General features: G+C 44.9%; 1 protein-coding gene across 1 annotated transcript; it reads right to left on the bottom strand.

Annotated features, from left to right (window-relative positions):
- Positions 1–794: 794 nt before the first annotated feature.
- LOC119315433 lies at positions 795–2,696 on the bottom strand. Its single transcript, XM_037590067.1, has 2 exons — positions 1,571–2,696; positions 795–973 (listed from the first exon to the last, which is right to left on the bottom strand). The coding sequence occupies exons 1-2, from the start codon at positions 2,694–2,696 to the stop codon at positions 936–938; spliced, it is 1,164 nt and encodes a 387-aa protein (XP_037445964.1). The 3' UTR covers positions 795–935.
- Positions 2,697–12,097: the final 9,401 nt, after the last annotated feature.

Below are 12,097 nucleotides of genomic sequence, written 5' to 3'. Positions count from 1 at the left end.
CCTGGAGTGTAGAAGCTCATGTAGGGTAGGACGCTAAAGGAGACTTCAGACTCATCAACCTTCTTAACCTGCCCAGAATTGAGCTTGATCATGAATAAGCCACCACTTGAGCTAACGAAGATGACACCCACACCCTCCGCAAAGCCAACAACACATCGTTTGTCCTTGGGATTGGCAACAGGTATTGTTTTCTCCAGCTCGATGACCCTGTATTGTACCCATTCCGCTGCTTCAGCTGTATCCATCTTCCTTGACCATGTACAAAGGCTCGATCCCTTAATGCACACAAAGCCCAATGAACTGTCCTGGCCAGGCTCCAACCAACCAAACAAAATTTCTCCAGGCTAGCCAGGCCAGGCAAGATTCGCCAACATTTTCACGTCCACACCAGGCACCAAGCTTTCTCAGGCATGAGGCCCAGGGTAGCAACCAAACTAACCCATAGTCTGTAAATAATATGATTGGGACAGATTCAGTAGGACAAGCACAATCGAACAATCTGACTTTTGCCATTCATACTTAAAACTGTTTAACAGAAAGAAAACCAATAAAAAACCAGGAATAATTTTCCGATGATCTGATTAACAGGAATTCAACAAAAACACAGTCAGTCATAACTGAAGTTTGCGCTCAGTGTGATCAAGGACGAATTCGACATGACAACCACAACTGAACATCATGACTTGCACACTACACTTAAACTACATAACAGAACACACTTAATCAACTGCAACACAATTTTCTAGCCACATTATCAGGATAATTGAACGAAAACAATCGCATTAGATCACAATTGACTTGCACCCCTCATGCTTAAACTGCTCTACCTAAAGAAAATAACCTGATATTAGTAGCTTGGAAGCCAACAACAGCAGACTAAAGATGATAGATTCATCCATTCTGGAATGCAGCACTATTGAGCGGCACACCAGAGGTCACTGAGTCCTCGCTAGAGACAACAATCTGCCACGATCTGAAAGAAACAAACACCAAGCACAAAAATCAAATCCAACTGTCCAGTCTCAGAATTTATAACTAGATGTGTTGTTCTACTTATAACTAGTTCCAAAAGTTACAAGACTGCATTTGACATGTGAGCTTCAGCTATGCCAGAAAGTAACTTAATGCATCTTAACAAAAAAAAACAAGGTTGACTAAATATTGAGGAATCTCCATTTTAACCCATCAGGAAGGAGTCATTTTATTTCAGAGTAACGATGCAATTGCCCTGCTTCCCATGGACTGCTCATTTTAATTAATGGTAGTAGCTCTGAAAGAAACCAGCAGCAAGATTTCATCAGTTAGTCCTTACTAGCGATTACAATGTGCCATGATCTACACTATATCATGCAACAAAACTCATAACCAACTGTAAGTCAGTGTTCCACTTTGGTGAGCTAGGTGCTAGTACTAATTCCAATGGTTACGATACAGGGTTTGAGATGTGACCTTCAGCTATGCCACAAAAAAACAATACTTTTGTTGTAAGAAAAATCTGAAGCAAGGTAACAAGATAGTACGAGATCAACATGTTATGTCTGCATAATTAGCAATGTTTCCAGTACCATACCTGGAGTGTAGAAGCTCATGTAGGGTAGGACGCTAAAAGAGACTTCAGACTCGTCAACCTTCTTAACCTGCCCAGAATTGAGCTTGATGGTGAATAAGCCAACACCTGAGCTAACAAAGATGACACCCGCACCCTCCGCAAAGCCAACCACAAATCTTTTGTCATCGGGATTGGCAACAGGTATAGTTTTCTCGAGCTCGATGACCCTGTACTGTACCCATTCCGCAGCTTCAACTGTATCCACCTTCCTTGACCACGTACAAAGGCTCGATCCCTCAATGCAGGCAAAGCCCAATGAACTGTCATCCATCGCCATGAGGGAAATGTAGCACACGTCTCGCGCCGCCGGTGGTGGGTCAATCATGGATAAGCGATCCTTGCCCAGGTCATACTCGACGATAGCATTGCCTAGCCGAACGGTGAAGTAGACTGCGTCTCCAACAAGGGTGCCTCGCCTAGGCTGGACATAGGGTATGTACTTGGGGTCGTAGCGGTGTGTATCTGCGAGCCCCTCCTGCATATGCCGGGCATAGGCTTCACAACTATTGTGAAGACACACTGGCTCGTTCCACTCACTGGTCTCCGATGAGTAGACGCTCGCAATTATTTTGTAGTTGTACCCGTGAGTGGCCACGAAGAGCAGGCGGAAGGGACCGCCATGGCAGTGGAGATGGTCGCAGCCATCGACAGCGCAGAGCACCGCCACGGACTGGATGAGCCAATCGATGCCCGCTGTGGGCACGACGTGGCAGTCTCCCATGATGGGGTCCCACACCTGGTAATACAAGCCATCGTCCTGCCTCAGGTAGGAGATGACGCGGCCGTGGTGGCAATCGAGGGGAGTCACAAGGCGGCCGTCGGTGCCCGGGTAGGGGAAGTTGGGCATGGACGTGGTGGACGCGAAGCAGGGGGTGGGCGGGCCCAGTTGGCAGAGCATGAGCCTGTGGAGGAGGCCGAGGAGGGGAGGGGCGCCGTGGAAGGCGCGGTAGCTGCGGAGGAAGCCGGGGTCGCAGATGATCCGGAGCCACCGCTTGCAGACGAGGGCGGCGCGGAAGAGGTGCTCGGGCTCGTCCGGCGGGAGGCGGAGGATGATCTCGATGATGGCGTCGTCGATCAGCGGCGCCATGGTGCGCTCGTGGGCGGCGGAGCGAGGGTTTGGGTGGGGATTGGATCGGTGAAGATGAAGGCTGAGAGCCTCGGAGCAGAGCAGAGCGAGAGGGTGGGGTTGGGTTGGACCAGAACCCCAGCTTGGGCTGATGACTTGGCCCACCGTGCATTGCTTAGCTCACATGCCAACGCTATTTTCTCATATACTTTGTTCACGTGTAGACGACATCCTTGTTCACGTGACCGTTGGATCTTAGACTGATGCACGCAGATTATAAAAGGTGCGAATATATTAAGCACCTTCCATATATGTTGTATGGAAATAATTGGTAAGTAACAATAAATGTATGATTTATGTGCCTTAATGTCATGCGTCGAATAGGAAAGTGATAGCTACAATTTCTTCTTAATTTATTTCATTGTACGTAAGAATGGAAAGTCCTCTCAAGGTATATACATACAACCTTAGTATTTTTATGAGGTATGCGTGTGCAGTCCTTGTGTATACTATAGATATACATGTACAGACGTCTTAGGTATATATACCTACCTTTGACATATTTTCAACCGACATTGCATATTAAAGTTGAGATACATCACATGCGCGTATAATGTTATTGGGTATATAACTTTTGAGTATGCCACATTTTAATTATATTATGGGGGCATATCATTTTTGGGTATGTCCCGAGTATCATTTACGGGTATGACTTGAACGAGAATACATGTACTAGAAAAGAGTGTATCATTTTTTGTACCAGATTTGTGCACATACTCAACATATTTTGAGATATTTGCATACCCATGATATTTTTGGGTATATACATTGTGTCTCGTTAGTATGTATTTGAAACCTCGAGCATGTCTCTATGTATGAGAATATGATACAAAATATAATATTAGGTTATTATATGATGTTTGATTCGTTAGGCTATTTAAAGCATGTTACACACTATTTATAATGTTATGTCCCTAGTAATATGAGAATATAATTAAAAAAATAATATGGGTATGTACTCATAAATTTCTCTCTACAATATTTAAATGTTAGATTTTTGACATACGTAACATTTTTGGGGATATAATTTCTGTAAGATATATGCTTAGACCAGTACTACCTTTTGTAGGGTACTCATGCGCAATTCTCATGCATAGTATATATATGCACCCACTAATATATTGGGTATATGTACATACCTTCGAAGTATATTGGAACGATAGTCTGTACCCTCGAAATTCTGGATATTTCACATTCGAGTATATTGATTTTGTATGTACATACATTTGTTTTGGAAAGAATCAAATGGAGATCATGTACGCAAGGGAAGTTATGCATGAGTGTATTTATTTAGAAACAAATGCATACGTGCTAACTTTGGAAGGGAAATATCATAAATGGAAAAATCTTGCATGCAAAATTTAATGGGTTTGGATCCACGACGCATTAATGTAAAACCAACTAGGTGCCCAAGCACCTAGGTGCCCCTAACATTTTACCTATATATATATATATATATATAATTAAGTTTTTTAACTTCAATTTTTATTTTTGATTTAAGAAAACTACATATAATTATCAAGTCACAAAATCTAAATATCAAACTAACAGAACAAGAAAAGTAGTTACTATTTCCCCATAAGAAAAGGCAGTTCACATTATTGTCTCAACCGGCTTTTGTTAAGCCAGCTAATATGTGATACCCACTAGATCCTCCTTCAAAAGGGAAGTCGGATTTGGTCGTCCTAGGGACCAATAACCCAGGGAAATACTTGTTTTTAAAATTCTCACCTAAAGGCTGGAGGGGTTTTGGGTAAGCTTACTGAACCATTTGATAACTAGCCTAGATGACCCTTGACCATAGCTTTGCAAACAGTTGACCACCTTAACCGTGCAGTTGTTGCGCTTGTCGCTTTCTCACTCCCGGAAGAACCTTGCTCGAACCTTGTTGAATTGGGCAGTCACTCCATCAGTGAGGATGAAAAGACCATTGCATGAGGAGTGGCCGGTGAAACGCATTGGAGAGTCAAGAGGACTAGAGTGTAATGGCCCACGCTGTTGCGTCCACCCATAAACAAACAATAATGGATCATATGTGGCCCAAAATTATTCCGTTTCATGTGCATCATGATAGAAGATTAAGTGACGACATGCATTGAAAATTATGTTACCTTCTACATCCCTCAAAACCATAATAGTTGCAACAGAGCCGTCACCATGTATGAAAGAGACATTTGTGTTTAGCTTGGCAAAGCCTTGATTTAGAAGAAGAGAAGCTTGGTTGAGCATGAACTACAGTTTTCTCTATCAGGAGGCAGTCCCCATTTTCAACTACACGTTTACATTTGACCGGATCATAACTTGGATTCACAATGGTATTTAGTATAGAAGAAACATAACTGCACAGGAACCTCTCTGACACGTCCAAAGAAGGAGTTAGTTTGGAATGTACCACTTCATTTCGGACGTACCATATCGGCGAAAGCATCATGAATAGTTTGAGCCGTTGGTTTTCATACATGTCACATGCAATATGGAAGATCCATTCCATGCCACGCCAGTGTTCCTTATCTGCGAGATCTCCAGAATCGACCAGATCTCTTACATTGTCCTCCATAAAGAAGAAGCTAATGGGCATATATACAAGGCATGAAAAGTATCTTCCGGCTCGCCATCACATGACAGGCACATACTAGTTTGTTCCAAGTGTCTGGAGTATATCGACGACCATGCTGGGAGCGAACTTCTTGACAGACTCCATATAAGTACTCTTACCTTGGGCGGTGTACATTCTCCCCGAATAAATCTACTATATCAAAATAGGAGCCCCCTACTAGCTAATTTTCCCGAGTTGTGGTGCATCCACACCATCCGTTGACGTCAATATCTTTCTTAAAAGAAAATTTCGCCTTTAGGCTATGCAGAGGATTACTGCCGCATCCGTTTTTATCATATGCAACCCCGCACATGGCATTTAGGGCAATGTACAGTGATGACATATGGATACATATGCCCCATGACAGAAAGTAGATTGAGGCATCTATATTGATTGTTTCTCCCCAATGCAAGCTACTACTAGTGGGCCTCATCAAAGAATATAAAGTAGACTCTCACTATACATGCATCCCTACTCTTCACTTCAACTTTTCAACTTCATGTATCGGACCACACTTTTTCTCTCCAAGCACCCGCCTCCTCCATAAGATCCCACTTCCCTATCGGAACCTACTTTTTCTGACATCCGATCATACATGGCATGTGAGGCATTACCCTGGGGCTATTCATTGGTCATGCCCTTACGATTCCTCAACGAAGTGCCTCATGTCTTCCCAACAAAGCATATTCCACTTCCTCTTCATCTTCTCCAGTCTCCATCTAATTTGACTATTGCTTTGCTGCAGAAATAGATGGATTTCCTTCCCCCTCCATCAAATCCCACTACTCTGGTGATCCAGTTGCTCTTCCCAATTGTTATTTCTTTTCGGTCAAATAATTTGGTAGGGTGAGTGGTGGTGAGAGGTGTTCCTCCTCGGTGATGAGGTCCCCCGGTGTCCGTCCCTGCCTTGCTTCCGGCTTCCCCTACATTGGCACCCCGCCCTGGAACACTAGTAGAAAAGGGGGCAACGGTCCAGGCCGGGGCAGCCCATTAGTCCCGGTTCAGACCAGAACCGGGACCAATGGGGGCATTGGTCCCGGTTCGTGAGCCTAGGGGGCCGGCCGGGCCACGTGGGCCATTGGTCCCGGTTCGTTTGGACCTTTTGGTTCCGGTTGGCGGGACGAACCGGGACCAATGGGCCTGGCTCCTGGCCCACCACCATTGGTCTCGGTTGGTGGCCTGAACCGGGACCAAAGGCTCCCCTTTAGTCCCGGTTTATGCCACGAACCGGGACCAATAGTGCTGCCTATATATACCCTCGCCCGCGAGCAGAGCACTCCAGTGCTCTGTTTTTCTGGGCCCGCGAGGGGAGGGGTTTGTGGTGCTCTAGCTCACCTCCTATGCACATGAGGTGTTCGATGAAATGCTCGAGACACACTAGTTAAGCTTTCTCCTCTCGAAGCTCAACCTCAAAGCTCCATTTTCCTCGAGCTTTGTCTAGATTTAGCGGTCCGTCACACCCCACCCCCGTCTTTACCGCCGTCGATCACCCGCGCCGATCTCATCACCGACACCACCGTGGTGAGCCTCTTGTTCTTATCTTCTTTCTGAAAGGAAAAATATTGTTACTTGTATGTTTAGATAGATACTTGTATCATTTTCTTACTTTTATTATTGCATCTTATATAGTGCGATGGTTTTGGTATCCGCCCCCGTCGGCCCTCGTCCTGTCTATGATTCGGATGTGGTATATATATTAATCTTTATAACTATTGGTTCATTTGTTGTTTATGAAAATTATGCGGACCAACGTGACATAGATTTTATTTATCTAGGATGTATGTGAACTGGAAATTCCAACCGACCCTATTGTCGAGAGGTTAAATTTAGTTGAAGAAGAAAACAATTTCTTGAAGGAAAAAATAAAAAAAATTGAGGAGGAGAAGATGATATTGGAGTTGCATGTTGCGGTTGTCGTCGATGATCACAAGATCAAGATGGATGCAATGCGCTTGAAGATTAGAAAGATTAGAAAATATGCCATTCATACCGAGGCTTGGTATCATTATGCCGTTGGATCAATTGTTACCTTGGTTGCGATTATGATTGCCTTTGTTTTCGCATTAAAATGTTTTACATAGTTTCAATGTATTGTTTAATTAATTAGATGCTCTGGAGAGCTATATGTTGTTAGATGAGAACTATGTATGTACTTTGCTTTTAATGTGATGATGAACTTCTATTAATTTAGAAACTTAATTATATATAATGCACGTAGATGAACCGACAATGGATGTACGGTGACAGACACACCTCCGAGTACATTAAGGGCGTGCATGAGTTTCTCGATGCGGCTGAGGCAAACAAGCAGAATGGTTTTATGTGTTGTCCATGCCCTGGTTGTGGGAATACGAAGTCTTACTCTGACCGGAAAATCCTTCACACCCACCTGCTTTACAAGGGTTTCATGCCACACTATAATGTTTGGACGAGGCATGGAGAAATAGGGGTTATGATGGAAGACGACGAAGAAGAAGAGTACGATGACAACTATGTGCCCCCTGAATACCGTGATGCTGCAACGGGGGGAGCTGGTGAAGATCAAGAGGAACCAGACGATGTGCCCAATGATGCTGCAACGAGTGAAGGTGCTGAAGATCAAGAGGAACCAGACGATGTGCCCGATGATGATGATCTCCGCCGGGTCATTGTCGATGCAAGGACGCAATGCGAAAGTCAAAAGGAGAAGCTGAAGTTCGATCGCATGTTAGAGGATCACAAAAAAGGGTTGTACCCCAATTGCGAAGATGGCAACACAAAGCTCGGTACCGTACTGGAATTGCTGCAGTGGAAGGCAGAGAATGCTGTGCCTGACAAAGGATTTGAGAAGCTACTGAAAATATTGAAGAAGAAGCTTCCAAAGGATAACAAATTGGCCGACAGTACATACGCAGCAAAGAAGGTCGTATGCCCTCTAGGCTTGGAGGTGGAGAAGATACATGCATGCCCTAATAACTGCATCCTATACCGCGGTGCATACAAGGATCTGAACACATGCCCCGTATGCGGTGCATTGCGGTATAAGATCAGACGAGATGACCCTGGTGATGTTCACGGCGAGCCCCACAGGAAGAGGGTTCCTGCGAAGGTGATGTGGTATGCTCCTATAATACCACGGTTGAAACGTCTGTTTAGAAATGGAAAGCATGCCAAGTCGATGCGATGGCACAGTGAGGACCGTAAGAAAGACGGGAAGTTGAGAGCACCCGCTGACGGGTTGCAGTGGAGAAAAATCGTGAGAAAGTACTGGGATGAGTTTGCAAAGTACCCAAGGAACGTATGGTTTGCTTTAAGCGCGGATGGCATTAATCCTTTAGGGGAGCAGAGCAGCAATCACAGCACCTGGCCGGTCACTCTATGTATGTATAACCTTCCTCCTTGGATGTGCATGAAGCGGAAGTTCATTATGATGCCAATTCTCATCCAAGGCCCTAAGCAACCCGGCAACGACATTGATGTGTACCTAAGGCCATTAGTTGAAGAACTTTTACAGCTGTGGAATGGAAACGGTGTACGTACGTGGGATGAGCACGGACAGGAGGAATTTAACCTAAAGGCGTTGCTGTTCGTGACCATCAACGACTGGCCCGCTCTCAGTAACCTTTCAGGACAGACAAACAAAGGATACCATGCATGCACACACTGTTTAGATGACACTGAAAGTATATACCTGGACAAATGCAGGAAGAATGTGTACCTGGGCCATCGTCGATTTCTTCCGACCAACCATCAATGTCGAAAGAAAGGCAAGCATTTCAAAGGCGAGGCAGATCACCGGAAGAAGCCCGCCATGCGTACCGGTGATCACGTACTTGCTATGGTCAATGATTTACACGTAATCTTTGGAAAGGGTCCCGGCGCAGTAGTTGTTCCAAATGACGCTGAGGGACACGCACCCATGTGGAAGAAGAAATCTATATTTTGGGACCTACCCTACTGGAAAGACCTAGAGGTCCGCTCTTCAATCGACGTGATGCACGTGACGAAGAACCTTTGCGTGAACCTGCTAGGCTTCTTGGGCGTGTATGGAAAGACAAAAGATACACCTGAGGCACGGGAGGACCTGCAACGTTTGCACGAAAAAGACGGCATGCCTCAGAAGCTGTATGAAGGTCCTGCCAGCTACGCTCTTACGAAAGATGAGAAAGAAATCTTCTTTGAATGCCTGCTCAGTATGAAGGTCCCGACTGCCTTCTCGTCGAATATAAAGGGAATAATAAATATCCCAGAGAAAAAGTTCCAGAACCTAAAGTCTCGTGACTGCCACGTGATTATGACGCAACTGCTTCCGGTTGCATTGAGGGGGCTTCTACCGGAAAACGTCCGATTAGCCATTGTGAAGCTATGTGCATTTCTCAATGCAATCTCTTAGAAGGTGATCGATCCAGAAATGGTACCAAGGCTAAGGAGTGATGTGGCGCAATGTCTTGTCAGTTTCGAGCTGGTGTTCCCACCATCCTTCTTCAATATCATGACGCATGTCCTAGTTCATCTAGTCGACGAGATTGTCGTTCTGGGGCCCGTATTTCTACACAATATGTTCCCCTTTGAAAGGTTCATGGGAGTCCTAAAGAAATATGTCCGTAACCGCGCTAGGCCAGAAGGAAGCATCTCCATGGGCCATCAAACAGAGGATGTCATCGGGTTTTGTGTTGACTTCATTCCTGGCCTTAAGAAGATAGGTCTCCCTAAATCGCGGTATGAGGGGAGACTGACTGGAAAAGGCACGCTAGGAGCGGACTCAATAATATGCAGGGACGGGCATTCTTGGTCTAAAGCACACTACACAGTTCTATAGAACTCTACCTTGGTGACCCCGTATGTCGATGAACACAAGAACAGTCTGTGCTCCAAACACCCAGAGCAGTGCGACGACTGGATTACTTGTGAACACATAAGGACTTTCAGCAGTTGGTTGGAAGCACGTCTCAGAGGTGACAACACTGTTTGTGATGAGTTGTACTTGTTGTCCAGGGGACCATCTTTGACTGTATTGATTTACAAAGGATACGAGATAAATGGGAATACATTTTACACGATTGACCAAGATCAAAAGAGCACCAACCAAAACAGAGGTGTCCGATTAGATGCAACAACCGAGAAGGGAAAGGACACATATTATGGTTACATAGTGGACATATGGGAACTTGACTACGGACAAGATTTTAAGGTCCCTTTGTTTAAGTGCAAATGGGTCAATCTGTCAGGAGAGGGGTACATGTAGACCCACAGTACGGAATGACAACAGTCGATCTGAAAAATCATGGGTACACTGACGAACCGTTCGTCCTAGCCAATGATGTGGCACAGGTTATCTATGTGAAGGACATGTCTACCAGACCGAGAAAAATAAAAGATAAGGAAACGAATACATCATACGATGAGCCAAAGCGCCACATAGTTCTTTCAGGAAAAAGGAACATCCTGGGAGTGGAGGGCAAGACAGACTTGTCTGAAGATTATGAAAGGTTTCATGAAATTTCTCCCTTCAATGTCAAGGCTGACCCAAGCATCCTGATAAACGATGAAGATTATCCATGGTTACGGCGCAATAAGCAAATGACACAAGCGAAGAAAAAGTGAAGACTTTCTCCCGCAACTATTATGATGATACCATGCCAAATTTGTAACAGACGAGTATGCTATGCCAACTTTTTCAGAGTTCATTTGAAAACTATGAATTTAGGTTGAATTTTCTCTATAGGTGCATCTATGTTCAAATTTTAACTATTTAAATTTGAAAACTAATGGCACTAACAGAAAGTTTATATTTTTTCTAAAGCTAATGGCACTAACAAAAAGTTTATAATTTTGCTGACCTAAAAGCAAAAAGAATTAAAAAATAAAGCAAGAAACAAAATAAAATAAATAAAGCAACAAAGAAAACAAAAAAACTTAAAAAGTGTTTTCAAATTTGAAAACTAATGGCACTAACAGAAAGTTTATAATTTTTCTAAAACAAAAATAAAAAGAATTAAAAAATAAAGCAAGAAACAAAATAAAATAAATAATGCAGAAAACAAAACAAAAAAACTGGAAAAAAATTAATTATAGCAACAATAAGTATTTAGTTCTAAGTAGAAACAAAAAAAAACAAAAAAACAAAAAAAGTGCCACCTACTGGGCCCCCACGGCCTGAATACGACTAGAAACCCTACCATGGGCCATGATTCAGGCCCGCGGGAGGCCCAGTAGGCCCACAGGCACAGATTGCAGTGTTAGGCCCGAAAGCCTGCTTTAGAGAGGAGCTCGAGAGGGATGGCGCACCGCACCTTATAAACAGGTGCGCCTCCCTCTCAACTGGCGAGGTGGGACTAAATATTTGAGTTCGGGGCAGCACAGGCCTTTGGTCCCGGTTGGTGGCACCAACCGGGACTAAAGGGGGCATCGGTACCGGTTCGTGGAACCAACCGGGACCAATACCACCCCTTTAGTCCCGGTTGGTGGCACCAACCGGGACCAAAGGCCGTCGCTTCCTGCCCTTTGGGCTGCCGAAAAGAGGCCTTTGGTCCCGGTTGGTGGCACCAACCGGGACTAAAGGGGGGCATTAGTCCCGGTTGGTGCCACGAACCGGGATCAATGGCCTGGGTATATAAGTAGCACTTAGGAAAATTTGACGAACTCATCGCCAGTTGCCCCCCGGCCCGCCCGACGATGCCGAGCTCATCGACGCCGCCAGGCGCCCAGATCGACGCCGTCCGCTGCCCCGACGCCGCCCGCTGTCCACGCGCCGCCCCGACACTGTCCGCGCGCCCCCGTCGTCGCC

This window comes from Triticum dicoccoides, chromosome 6A (assembly GCF_002162155.2).
Source record: "Triticum dicoccoides isolate Atlit2015 ecotype Zavitan chromosome 6A, WEW_v2.0, whole genome shotgun sequence".
NCBI lineage: Eukaryota > Viridiplantae > Streptophyta > Magnoliopsida > Poales > Poaceae > Triticum > Triticum dicoccoides.
Note: the sequence above shows the minus strand (reverse complement) of the source record. Positions and strands in the feature narration are given on the sequence as shown.